This window comes from Colias eurytheme, chromosome 25 (assembly GCF_061535395.1).
Source record: "Colias eurytheme isolate Ceu_HAF_F1 chromosome 25, ilColEury1 Martin Lab GWU primary, whole genome shotgun sequence".
NCBI classification, from domain to species: Eukaryota; Metazoa; Arthropoda; class Insecta; order Lepidoptera; family Pieridae; genus Colias; species Colias eurytheme.
The window spans coordinates 4112010-4126741 of NC_143004.1; the positions used below are offsets into that span (position 1 = coordinate 4112010).

Here is a 14732-nt window from a genome sequence, read left to right on the forward strand (position 1 = left end):
TACTCAATTATTAATTAAAAATACACAATTAGCATTTACTAAAGCCTGATTTATCACTGTTGGTGCCAATACAACTTAACAAATTCGTCTACTTACATAAAAAGAAATAAATAAACCTACCTACTCATAAAAAAATGATTTCAACATAATTTTATCAGTTTAAAAACTAGATCTTATATAATGTTATTTATATTTTTAAAGTATGTAAAATTGTGTAGGTAACTATAAACTATACAGGAAGTAAAAAATTCCGAATAATATGCTGGGTATAACAATAGGAGAATTAATTGGCTTCTATAATTGTGAGAATGCACTGAAGTCTGAACTAACACCACGCAGGTAATATTTTACAATAAACAAAAGCCCATAAATAACCTTACACATAAAGAAAGCCTACCTACCTTAAAATAGGCTTGAATACCAGTATTGAATGTAGTGAAATCTGACGCAATATTATATTCTCTGAGGCAATTCTTTTTTATATTATTGAGTGTGGTTTCAGTGGTATCGTAGAGCAAGTTTAAAAAACAACCACGAAACGTTCGTTCACTTGGAGTTGAATACGACTTTTCTTTAACTTATATTACGGTCCATACGTTTTATTACAGATTTACGTCTTATTAAGTGCACTACCATAATAAAATAACAGTTTTATATACTTTAATAATATTTATTGGCCTTACAACAAAACAATTTCAACTTAATACATCGCTACGAAATAAATAATCACAATTTTTAACGATTCCCGCCAAAACTAACGTCAATGTCAGATGACTAAGCCAATTTTAGCGCTTCCACGACATTTGGTATCGTGTCACTTTTATGTTGGCACAGTAAACGTAAAAGAGCTAGTTTTTTATCTCCCGTATTTGCTGATTGCAACTCGTGTAATGTGCACAGATTAACTAGTAAACTCTCGCTGAGTGCACGTTCTGGGTCTGACTGTATCGCTTTTTGCAGGACTGTGATCGCTTCCTTCAGTCTGCCCATGTAAAGAAGGCATACCGCTATGTTGTTAGCGACCTGGAAATTAATTATTGTGTTGGTTATATTCATAAACAAAAAGATCAAATAAAATAGGTACAGTTGCCTGTTGCCGACACGAAACTTAACTTCGTTTTATTTTAACGTGGTAGGGAAAGATTGGGAATGTAAAAATGTAGGTTCTAAAACTTCATGCCTTAATTCCCGTTACCTGCCGACATTTTAAAAACTTCACTTTAAAATACTGCTACACTATTGTATTTTTTTTCATTGACTGAACTGTCACTATTCTCAAAAAATTGCAATAAAATAAACAACATTCATGAAAACTCACCATTATATTAGTTGGTTCTTGATCAGCAGCTCTAGCGAAATTATTATACGCTTCTTGATATTTTCCATGTGCTATATCTATCAATCCCATATCCACGTATTCTCTTACATCAGGGGTTGGGCATCTACAAGATAAAAAAATAATAATGAATCAATATATTGAAGGAACTGCCTTAATTAAAATATTGACATAAACATGAATTAGGTAGTTAAACTGAATGATTTTTTTTTCCAAATAGATACCATTATTGATAAATATCTAATAATATATTAAGTTTTAAGTGTTGAAAACGCATGAACTTGTTTAATTTTTTAATTTAGTCTTACTAATAAAATGTAAAACAATGGATAAATTTCTACCATTTTCTACCATAGCTGTGTCCTGCTCTTGCTCCCATGAAACGTCAATCATAAAAACAAGACAGGTTATTGCAATAACTAATCCATTGCAAAGCGAATGGGTAACATTTTATTAGTAAGACCGTTAATAACACGCTTTTTTTATTAGCTTCACCTGTATGTTTGTTTGTAACCGACTTCTTTGGGCGCGATTTTGACCCACTTTAAACGGCCAGATTTCGTTCAAACTTTGTAGATTTATTGAGGACCGATGACAATACACTAATTTGATAAAATTATTCCATTTTTCAATTTGCAAAATATTTTCTATTTTTTAGTTTGGTTTTCTATAAAAAGCGTGTTTTTTTAGTTTTTTTTAACTATTATTTATTTTTACAAGAATATTATACGAAGAAATAATTTATTATTTAATAACTCACACTTAGATGAAGGATTGGTCTCCGCGCGCGCTACGTCTAGATACCGCACCACCTAAAAACAATAGCTCTGCGAGTGCGGCAACTCATTTCTGTAGTGTGTGTTAGGCAATTTGTAAAGACGCTAGTGTGTGTGAAGAATTGGGCTGCCAGCTACATAAATTTTACCTAATAAATGGGAAATCTGGCATCTTGGAAAGAAGTTTGAAAAATATTTTTTTTCATCCTGACCTGGCTGGGAATCGAATCCATGAACATGCGACTCAAATCCACTTGCGACGCTACTATACTATAGTCACAAAGGTTGTTTAAAAGTAAAAAAGCGGAAATAAAAAAAAAACATATTATATGAGTCAGTTAAACATGGTTAAACAGAAATAAATTATTGTTATTATACTTTCTTATACATGTGTTAGTAATAGTAATAGTATTAAAAAAAAAGTTCAAATTATTGCTAAAAGATTTCCTCAACCACGTGTATTTTTTGGATATGCAGTACGGCAACACTGTATGGCGTCGTATTTTCGTAGAAAAAATTTTCGATGTAAAGGAGAAATTTCGATTAATACGAAACTTTAGTGATGGTACGTGATCCTAGTGTCTTTCTTATTTTTTGTTGTATTATTTTTAAATAGTTTTATGACACAAATAGGCATTTTACTTCAGATTTTGTTCAAAATCTTTATAAACTATCGGTTCGCCCTCTCCACACAATGCATGTGACACGACTGGCTTGGGTACGCCGAATTCGGCGTACTATTAGTTGCCGCATTTTTCAAGTACGCCGGCGGTATCTAGTCGTAGCGCGCGCGCGGAGACCAATCCATAATCTAAGAACTCACATATGCAGCCTAGTGACCCTTGCATCATTCAAATGCGTGATAGCAGCTTCAACGTTACCGGCCAACAAGTGCAACCGGCACAACGCACTTGTTATTGCTCTCTGTTGCTGCGCGCTCGTTGCTTGTCGTTGCAGTGTGACTAGCGTGTTCGTTGCTAGTCTGTAGTCCTATGGAAGTTTTCGAAATAAGCATGAATGAATGAATGAAAAATACTTTATTGTACACCAGATATGATACATTTTATAAACTTAACAATAAATTAATCAATGTACAGTAGGCGGCCTTATCGCTGGCAGCGATCTCTACCAGGCAACCCAAAAAAGACGAGGAAAATAGTTAAATTAATCATGGTGGTGCATAATAAATAAGTATCCTTGATTAATTAATACAAGTTGTAGAAATAAGGCTAAGCAATGCTAAAAATAAAGTAAATAGTGTCAAAAGTGTAAACAACGCGCTAGTTATAGCCATCTGTTGATGTGTGCTTTTTACTTGTGGGTAGTTTAATACATTTTTTTCATCACAATATTAATAAACTAGCTGTTGCCCGCGACTTCGTCCGCGATTCGGTCGTTTTTCGTCATTCGTCGTTTAAAAAAAATACGTGACACTTTATTTTTGAATGTTCTTAATTGTCTCTTATAAAATTTAACTACATTAAAATTGAATACTCTGATAAGAAAATCTTAAAATCATCGAAAATCATAGACATCGAATATCTGAGGAAAACATGAATGAATGTGATTTAAATTCTACATTTCTTAGTAATTAAAATAATAATCTAAATTAAATGTAGATTAACAGTTTGAGCGCGCCATTATAGAATATGTACCTAAGTAATAAATTACGTTAGTTTAGATAGTAACTTTACTAAAAACACGATGACTTTCTTTCGCGCTCGGTACCACAAACTAAACATGTTTGTGGTACGTGGCCCGCGTCACTTTACCCCCCACGAGTTCCCCTCCGTTGCTATGCGAAAATACATTCGTCGCCCTACTGTAGGAAAAATTGTAATACTGTGGCCTGGGCGTTATAACACGCTCAGGGAATTCCTGAGTGCTGATAGACTTCCGTCTATCGGCATTTATACCAATTTTATATTAATATCACCATCTTGAGGAAAAGCTTCTAATGTCGATTTAAAACGCATATATACGGATTAACCTGATGAATTAACATGTTCTAAAATTGTGAAATGAGTTCAGTTTTAAATTCGAGAAATATTGATTTCTTGTATTCGATTATTCGTCGTAGTCGAATACAAAATATATTTAAAGAAACTTAGGTTGGCCTTCAGGCAAAAGGGATCCTATCAAATGATAAACTTGACCTTGTATCTTAAAAGTAAGAATGAAAGGAGCATCTGATAATTGTTGAGCACCAAAGGATCATTTAAAACGCAATACTATAAGAGCTAATATTGTCTAAGAACTGTTTAGATTGCACATGTTCCTCTAAAACTTAAAAGTAGTGATTTCAAAGGTTCCGGCGTATCTTCAAACGAAAGCCGACTCCTTACTCCACTTTAAAGCATTACAAAAAGAACATACGTTAATATCGCCTATACAGAAGATGATCTGTAATCAATTGTGAGGTTATAAGCAAACCCACTTTTATATTATTTTGTCGGACCACACCACCGAATTTGTAGATTGATCTTCTATGTTTACCTCTAAGTCATTAAGACTGTGTCGAAATCTGTCTGCAGTAAGACGGGCCTCTCGCTATTCGTCCGTTTAAAGAGACCAATAGTTTCAATTCTTAATCTTTCATTAAACAAACTTATTAATCGTTCTTGTCTCAAATAATGGTAATATTCGCGTCCCTACTCTAGTCATTGCTTATGCTCATGTTCATCTTCGAGAGATCGAATAATATTATGGTGCACCCTATTATTTGTCAAACGGTCTTCATATTGAGTAAAAGTTTCAGAATTCTCGAGATAAAATATGACGATCGTGATCAGCTGTGAGACGTAATTCCCTCTCAGTGAGGGTTTCGGTCTCACGGGATAGTACAATATGCCATTTGCGATCAGCTGTGAGACGTTATATATACCCTCTCAGTGAAGGTTTCGGTCTCACAGGATAGTATATGCCGTTCGCGGTCAGCTGTGAGCCGCAATTCTCGTTGTGAAGCGGTTTCAGGTTCGGCATAACACATGTTGTTTTCGGTCAATAGTAAGCCTCTTATCTCTAACGATCCTTGAGAACTCTTATTTCTCATTTTCTTAACTTTGCTCGAATTTCGATATATAAAGATTTTTTAGGTGGCACTGATGCGGGTGAATAAAAATTAAGTTAAAACGGACTAAGAGTGTTATAATCTCAATCATCATCATCAATACATATAATAAAATTGTGGAAAAGTGATGTCTGTACAATTAAAATATGTAGAAAAAAATTAGCAGGTGTTATTATTATCGAGAAATCGAGAGAAACCATTTTTTTCTCTTAAAAGCTCCCCCCCTCGCACTTCCCGAACTCCGATTGACCGTAATTTATTTTTCCTTACATTTTTATCATATCCTTTTCTAATGGGTTTCATCCTACTGCGATTTTTTTTTGTTTCAAAAATTATCTACCCTGGTGTATAGGTAAATTTTCCACATAAAATGTCCTTTAAATTATGTCGTATTATATTTTTAACCCCCGACCACACCCCGGACACTCCATACAAAATGATCGTTTTGACAGTCACACTGTAGAGACTGCAAATGTGTGTGTTAACGCTTTATGGTTGGCACATTTGTGATTAGCGTAAAAAAAATTCGCGTTTTTCTGATGAAATACATCCGTAAACAGCACAATATCTAACCATTTTCTACGAAAAACGATAATCACAAATCCAAAATAATAAAATGACTTTAAGTCAATTTGATTAATGTTGTCAATCTTCGTTGCGTATCGTCCTTGCAGAAAAATATGGCCCATTTTATGTCTGATCGCGCGGGGGTGAGGTAAGTTTAATTTTGGCGGGAGGCGGAGAGTGTCCGTTCTGTAGCGTTTAGCTACTATTATGTATTCTGTGCCCCGACGCAAAAAGACTGGTGTTATGTGTTTGACCGCTATGTATTTCTGTGTGTGTGTGTGTGTGTCTGTCTATGGCACCGTAGCTGGCTAACAGGTAAACCGAATTAGATGCGGTTTTTTTGTTAGGCAGAATATTTTCCGACGCTGGTTCTTAGATAAAGTGTATCAAAATTGGTTCATCCACTTATTATACCTACATAGGGGTAAAAGTGGGAATGAAAAAAATGAAAGTTATAATTTATTTTTAAAGATCGTCGGGAAGTTTATGAAATTATTTATTCCTTTTTCTATACACTTTTCTTCGTCTCAACGGTTTAGTTACGTGCTCTCTCTCTCTTCAGCCTTTAGTTACGTGCGTGAGACAGGAAAGATCTAATTTGGATTTGTTTCTGGATTTGATAAAAACTGAGTATCGATTAAGCTGATCAGTGGCTACTGGCTACACCATAGATTATTAAAAACATCCGTTTAAGAAAGGAAGGAAATAGAATTTGCTCCTCTCCCCCCCTGGTTCCTAAAAAATAATATGACATAATTTAAAAGAAATTTTATGTAGAATTAGTTAGGCATTTCTTTTTTGATTTTCGATATTATATACTAATCATAATTTTTTATTACAATAAAATGTAGTAACTATTTGGTATAGGTTAGGCATTTCATTTCTTGATTTTCTTTAATAATTTGGTACGTAAGTTTTTTAGCTCAGTTTAGTAAGAAATTTTAATAACAATTCTTTTAATTATTTATGGTAGTACGTATTTACTCAATAATTGTATGTTAAGTAGTAATTCAGCATGGGCGTAGCCACGGTGGGGCTGGGTGGGGCGCTTACCCTGGCTTTGATCTGGTAGGTACTAATTGTGAAGGGGAGTGGGCGTGGGCGTGGGATTAGGACTGAACGTGGCATATGGCGTGGGAGTGCGAGTGGGCGCGGGAGTGGGAGCATGAAAATAAAAATGATTTTTTATTGTTGCCCCACCCTGAGCCCATGGTCATAGGTCCCATAGTCACTATTCCACGCGAACGAAGTCGCGGGGACAGCTAGTAGACAAATATAATCAGAAAGCTTTGAACTCCTAAGCTCAACCATAAAAGATAGACATTTATGATGTCGGGAGATATTTTTTATATAATATGGAGAACATTTCTTTCATACTTGATTTCTGTGTAGCTTTAACCATTAAGATACACGCATTAAGAACGCACACGCGACGAAAGCTTAAAAATGGAGTTGCCGCTCTGCTCACGAATATGAAAAATAATTGTACCAAGTTTCGTTTAAATCCGTCGAGTAGTTTTTGTTTCTATAACGGTTATACAGACAGACAGACGGACAAACATTTTTGACGTCGATGTCGATCTCTAATCACCTCGTGATAGTTATTTAGGAAATATATTTCATGTGCAGAATTGACCTCTACACATTTAATATAAGTAGGTATACATATATTTAGATTCCAATTTCCATGTAACGTTAAATTCGACTATACAATAACTAACAGACAACGCAGGTTAGTCTCGTTTCCGTAAGTTGAGGCGGCTACATATTATTCGGTCCTAATAACATGACTTTTTGTGAACGAAACGACAGCGCGGTTTAATTCGATGGCAACACCATCAGAAAAAAGGAAATATTTTTAACTTTGAAAAAATATTATGATTTACACTATTAATACTATTTTAACATTAACACAAAATATAAGACTGTGAGTGTGTAAAAATAAATCCAGCTAGTTTCACATCACACTTATGTTTATAATTAGGTATACGACATGAAAATATATTAATTACCAAGCAATAATCATATAGATAAATACTGAACAAAAGTATTAACAGTCAAAGTATATTTTTACTAACAACATGTAAATGATGAAGGAATAATAATTATCAACGAACTAACCTTTTTGTATTAGAGTCCCGCCTCGTGATCGAATTATTAAAACACGAAGATTTTTAAAAATGTAACCAATGAACACAATCAATATTAGATTAACTGTAATGGTGTCTAGTTTGACTTAAAATAATATACATCTACCCTCACTTTTAAAAATGTAGTATATTCACACGAATTATAAGCGCACCTTATAGGGAAGGGAAGATTTATTATGGGTTAAAGAGTTAAATAAATAAATAACATAATTATATTTAAATTATTAATTTTTAACATTGTGTTCAGTAGTGATAACATGTAAATTGATTTGATTTTTACGAAATCTCATAGATGGCGCTGAATCAAATTTGTCTTTATAGTACTAAGATTCATTAAACAGTTTCTCTGCCCAAATTACGTAAATGACGTAGTTTTTATAGTGTAAAGCTAGATAATAGCATGGCTTACTCAAAAACAACATTTAAACATGAGTCTTTAGATTGTACGCTGTCGTAGTACACGGAATACGTAAGAAAAGTAAAGGTTCACAGCTCCTCCCCCGGAGGTGATAGCATGATAATATGTTTAAAAAAACCTCACACGACCTGTTAGTAATATTCATGCAAAATTTGAAGTCAATCTATGCAGTACTTTTCGAGATTAGCTCGGACAAACATACAGACAAACAGACAAACAGACAAACAGACAAACAGACAAAAATTCTAAAAACTATATTTTTGGCTTCTATATCGATTATAGATCATGGATTATGTATTCTTTTAAAAAAATATTCAATGTACAGTTTTGACTTTCCTACGATTTTATTATATGTATAGATATATTGCAAATTAATGGGTGAATATGGAATGTGTAATCAAAAGACATAATGCCCGTTTCAACAGGTATTTTAGGGGCATAAAAAATAGTAACGCCTTATTCTCGGGCCTACCAAAAATTCACAAAAATTGACCATCAATATACTTCATACCTATAAACAATTTTTTTTTATAATAAACTTACCTTTAACGCAATAGCACAATTGACTATAGAGTGCATAACCCGAACCCGCCTGCCGGACCATAGTCTAATCGACTCTATTTTATCTTCCTCCGTTATTGTCTCTGAGCCATCTTCAGTTTTATTGTCATTCAGATTTGCTAGCATCTAAAAAATTTTATAAAATTAAGCCTATTTCACATAATTTGTCGTATCTTTTCATTAATCGACATTGTAACTGATAAATGAGATAAACAACATATCCAGAAGTTGTGAATTGGCTATTAAATATAATGTGTATTTATGTAATATTATATAGAAGAAAATTGAAATTCAAAAACTAATTGCATAATTTCTACAAAGCTACAATATTCCTAAGCTTTTTTATTATTCCTTATCAAAGAGAGCGATCAGCAACTTTATAGTTCACTAGCTTACCACCCGCGGCTTTGCCCGCTTTGACTTAAACCTAATAAATTATATACTAAAACCTTCCTCTTGAATCACTCTATCTATTAAAAAAAGCGCATCAAAATCCGTCGCGTAGTTTTAAAGATTTAAGCATACAAAGGGACATAGAGACAGAGAAAGCGACTTTGTTTTATACTATGTAGTGATATTGAAGCCATTTAAATGCAAACATAGTAAAATTCTTTTAATACATTATTTCATAACCAAACTATTATTACTTGTTAACACATACCTTCTGTATAACATCCAACATGATGTACAATCTGTCCATAGCTTCCTCCGACTTGCCGACATGGCCGGGTAATTCAGCCACTAGAAGCCTTAAGGAAAATGGCACTAGAGACCCACTTCTGTTCTCGTATAGATCTGGGTAGAACTGTGAAATAATTAAATGAAACATTTAGGAAGATATCTACGCATGCTGAAGTGAGACATCTATACTAATATTATAAAGAGGAATGGTTTGTAATTATGTATGTATGTATGGTTTTCACGCATAAACTACTGGACCGATTTTGATGAAATTTGGCACAGACAATTTTTAGACCCTTAGAAAGAACAAAGGCTACCTTTTATTGCGAAATATGTACCACGGGCAAAGCCGGGGCGGACCGCTAGAATATAAATAAATCTTTTTATTAAAGTATGTACCTAGTTATCAAATTGCAAATCACATAATATTATCGTCATATGTGGAAAGAATATTTAAGGCTAAAAGTTGGGCGGTCGTTTTATGCAACATCCAAAACAAAAACTTTCCAAATTTTCTATTATGAAAATTAGACCGATGATTCATAAATTACATATTGATATTTCTCAATAATAATACCTCTGCAATATACATGTATAACATTAAACATACACACATCACCTACACACTGTAATAACTCAGCCCCCGGAATCACAGACACAATAGAAAATCTATTGTGTCGTGGACCGATCGGGCCGTTCGGGGCTCAATGGGATAATATGACAAGTTTTCAGACAGTAAAAATTATCTTTAAATAATTTCATACACCAATCTTTATTTTAAAAATCATCTTAAATATTAGAAAAACGAATCTTATATATAAAAATGAATCGCAAAATGTGTTGGTAAGCGCATAACTCGAGAACGGCTGAACCGATTTCGATAATTCTTTTTTTATTATATTCCTTGAAGTACGAGGATGGTTTTTATGTAGAGAAAACGTAAACATATACCACGGGCGAAGCCGGGGCGGACCGCTAGTTCACTATACAGGGTGTCCCACTATTGGTATACTAAGCGCGAAGAGACTTGTAGTTTTGCATACACTGATCACGTAAAAAATACTTAAACAACAAAATTGCGTCAAAAATTTTTTGCTAAATTTTTCCTGAAAATCCATGTTTTCTTCTCTAGCTTCGCGCAGCCGGCATATACCGCTTCTCTTATGTGAGCATTTTGTCTATGAAAACATAATATTAAACGATAGCTCATGTGCTGGTGACAAAGTTGGGCGGGTTGCTTGTTATGGGTGTACACATAGAGTTTTAAGAATTCATCTACTTGAAAAAAAAATGCGTCTGGAATTTTTTAAGTATTTTTTACGTACTTAGCGTATGCAAATCTATAACCTCCTTTGGGCTTAGTATACCAACAGTGGGACACCCTGTATAATATTGAACGTACCTGATAAAACATGTCGGGCTTGCTGAAATCGCCAAACGGTTCGGCCTCCTTCAACAACGGCTCGTGTAATCTAATCCTTAGCATTACTGCGAATCTCGTCAGCCAGAGCTGGAGGCTTCGAGGTGTATGTTTTGTTGGTCTGTGCATACGACCAGGCCCTGAGGTAAAAAAAATTCAGGCAATGAAAGCTTGAATTTGTAAACGTCGGATTTTTTCAAATCGTGAATTTTAAGGTGTGCTATATAAAACGAGCGATAAAATAATAGTCTCATAGTGATATTATATCGTATTCATTTTTTATAAACTTTATCAATATAAATAAAGAAAAAATATTTATTGCTTATGAAAATTATTATTCAACATTCAAAACCGGGATAGTCACAGCTAAATGCTAACTTAGTATTGTATCACCCGGATTTTTTTTTACAAATAAAACAAATACACTACGATTTGGGATCTTTCCTCGTTTTAGAAACGCCACATTGAAGGTATTACATTTTCTAATACTTAATTAATATTTTAGAATATAATAGTACACATTCGTGAAATTCAGTTATTTCAATACACATAAATCACATGACTTGCTCGAAAAGAAATTCAATATCAACGTGTTTATAGCAATTATTTAAAACATCTTCTTTTTCTAGAATACCAATTGAATGATTACATAAAAAACGAAAGCAGTAACTATCAGAATAAAAACATTATTTATGCAATCAATGTCAAAATGAAATACGTATTGTCATTTGTTTAATTTCAATCTACCCACATCTTGCGTTTATTCGAAGAACGCAGAATGTGGGTAGATTGAAATTTTTTCGAGTCTGCATCGCGCTATCGATATTTTTTTCATTTTGTATGAAAGGATTATATTGTTATTCACTAATTACGATACACTGTTGTTTTCTTTTTCTTGTAAGGGTTACAATTAGTCGATGAATTGTAGCCTGCAGAATATAGCTGGTATGTACAATTGTACAATTCGAAAAAACTATAATATTTTGTAAGGATTGGAAATAAAAATCGCGTATTGCGCGGTATCTATGGTTTAGCTACACTTTTAATAAAATTATTTAAATTTTAAACAAAAACAACTATACACAACATAATATTTGGAACTCGCGGAAATCATTAATAAAATGTACCAAATTGTGTTTGTTCTCAAATGGAATATTTTTGTGTGCTTTATTAGAGGAATTCAGGAATGGTTTATAATTGAACAGGAGCGAAAACTCAGGCAAAATCTAGTATTATACCATACCTTGTCCGGCCGCAGTAATAAGAGTAGCAGTGAGATTCACAGCAGCCCTCAAATATCCAGTTCTTAGCAGTTCCCGGAGACCAGCTTCATCCCGACTCACATGGTCAGCTCGCACCACCCCCCGGCTGCCAGCTGAACTTACACCCAGGTATTTTACTGCTACCTCTTGGAGTGCGTCTGCCTATAGGATTGTAGGGATAATTTAATTGTTCATGAGTAAGTTGAATTAAGAAGTAGTGATTTTTTTAATGAGGTAATTAAAAATGTTACTTTAGTTTTCTATACAATTTGATTTAAGCTGTGCCAGATTCATAATGAAGATCAGTATAGACCAAGCCTTAGAAAAGTATTTCAATAGGCCTAGAATAACTTATAACTAATAAAAACAAAATATTTACTATTTCTTAAACTCAATATTTCACTGTGATAAGTAATTACGGACACATTAATATAGTACTGTATGGGTGAAGATTTTATTTGCCAAGAAATTCTAATATCTACATAAACTTAAATTTTGAAATCATACTAATATTATAAAGAGGAAAGGCTTGTAATTATGTATGTATGTATGTATGGTTTTCACGCATAAACTACTGGACCGATTTTGATGAAATTTGGCACAGACAATCCTTAGACCCTGAGAAAGAACATAGGCTACCTTTTATTGCGAAATATGTACCACGGGCGAAGCCGGGGCGGACCGCTAGTAGCTAAATAAAATAATTATAAATTATAATAGTAAAATGAAGTTTAACTTACCAATTCCTCCTCTAAGACTATTCCAGGCATAGTTAGTACTTCTCTTTCAGGGAAGAAAGATCCTTTTGGTGATGATTGTGCCTAAAAAGCATAATAATTATGGTGTTTTTACCTAACTTTATAGTATCTTACTCAAATCATAGATACAAAGTGAAAAAAATATCTTTGTTAGTAAATCTTTTTTTATTGTTACAAATTGTGTTTTGAGAAATGCTAAAATTATTTGCGACAAAAAATATTTTACATTTAAATTCATTAAAATACAATTCAAGTATGTATTGTAAGATAATAAAGTAGTATTTAAAACTTTAAAATGACTAAGTAAAATTTATACGAAATATTAATTTTATGTGTTCAGTAATAGAACATTGAAGTAACTCATAAATTAAATGTGAACCTTTAATAAAGTTTTCTTTGCTTCCTCATTGGGTATCCAGGCATCCCTTCTTCTATCAGCTATCTTGTCCACTGGTTGATTCTGTTAATCAAACAATATATTATAGCAATAGAACATTACATACTTAATTCATTTTGAAAAAAAAAATATATATGATTAATTTACATATAATTAAAGATACCTGAATATTCTTATATTTAATGAAATGAATAAAGTTTGTACCAAAACTTCTCTTACATGTATAATTGTGAAATCTTTAAGCGTAAAAGAAAGTCAAGCAGTTTTCATTATTGCTTTTGCTACAGTCAAGCTACAGTACATAAAATTCAGAGCAAATACAAACTGCTAAAAACCAAATACTTATACTGTAAGTGTATTTTATTTTTAAAGTATAAAACAGTAATCATAATACATACCTTAATACTTAATCCATCCAAAGCTTCAGTTATTATAGCAGTTGATACAGGATTACTTTTTACAGGCCCAATTTGCGGCTCAGGTCCAATAGTATCAAAGAAAGTAGAAGGATCAGGAAGACTCGTCACGGGAATAGCTGTAGAGCCACTCACAGTCGGGAGGAGATTCGTAGAAGGAACCTCCTGCATGAGCTTATGTTGGCTAAACGAAGCACTCATATTTGGTCCGAGAATGCCAGTTGATGCTGGAATACCTAACATATCAATTATAAAAGTAACACATTACATACTTCAAGGGAATAATGTAACTTTTCCGTTTTATTATTTACCTTCGTTATCACCCAAATAAACACTCTGTATCATTTCAGATGGTGACGTCCCGATTTCATCGAAAAATTGTGAAGCTGGCGGCACTTCTGAAGCACCGAAGTATTGACTTAGATTAGGTTTGTTGTCCATTTTACATTTATTTTATCAATTTATCAAAGACCAAAACATTTGTATCTTAATTGATATTCAATTGTCAACGTCAAATTGACATTATGGAGATACGCAATAGTAATAACCACAGTAACGCAATAGTAATAACACAATTATATTATAACTGTTGAGTAATAATAATGTGACCATTTAAATTACGAATGCACGCCGTGTAAAAGGTGTAAAACGAGAGCCACCCACCGACTTTACGATTTTATAGAAACGTTAATTTTTTGACTGACATGACACATTTTCGAAGTAAAAATTGCTTATATTTTTAAATAAAGAGCAGCCGCTATTTATTATTTAAATACATACTTCTTTTTTCTTGTTTCAATCCTGCTTTTCTCGATTGAAATTCTCTATTGATAGACAGTTTGTAAAATTGTAATCACAAGTCACAACTTGTAATACAGGCTACAAGGTTTTGTTTTCTGGGTCCTCTGGGATGTCGTCCT

At 33.3% G+C, this 14732-nt stretch overlaps 1 protein-coding gene across 2 annotated transcripts; it reads right to left on the reverse strand.

The window, feature by feature from the left end:
* Positions 1–640: 640 nt before the first annotated feature.
* LOC149897554 (trafficking protein particle complex subunit 12) lies at positions 641–14319 on the reverse strand. Of its 2 annotated transcripts, none has more exons than XM_090116141.1 (11): positions 14124–14319; positions 13795–14039; positions 13379–13459; positions 12982–13062; positions 12223–12403; positions 10962–11119; positions 9540–9683; positions 8861–9004; positions 2936–3102; positions 1319–1442; positions 641–1023 (listed from the first exon to the last, which is right to left on the reverse strand). In XM_090116141.1, the coding sequence occupies exons 1-11, from the start codon at positions 14251–14253 to the stop codon at positions 775–777; spliced, it is 1704 nt and encodes a 567-aa protein (XP_089972267.1). In that variant the 5' UTR covers positions 14254–14319; the 3' UTR covers positions 641–774. The 2 variants fall into 2 exon arrangements, with proteins under 2 accessions (XP_089972267.1, XP_089972266.1); XM_090116140.1 differs by having other exon boundaries at positions 13795–14048.
* Positions 14320–14732: the final 413 nt, after the last annotated feature.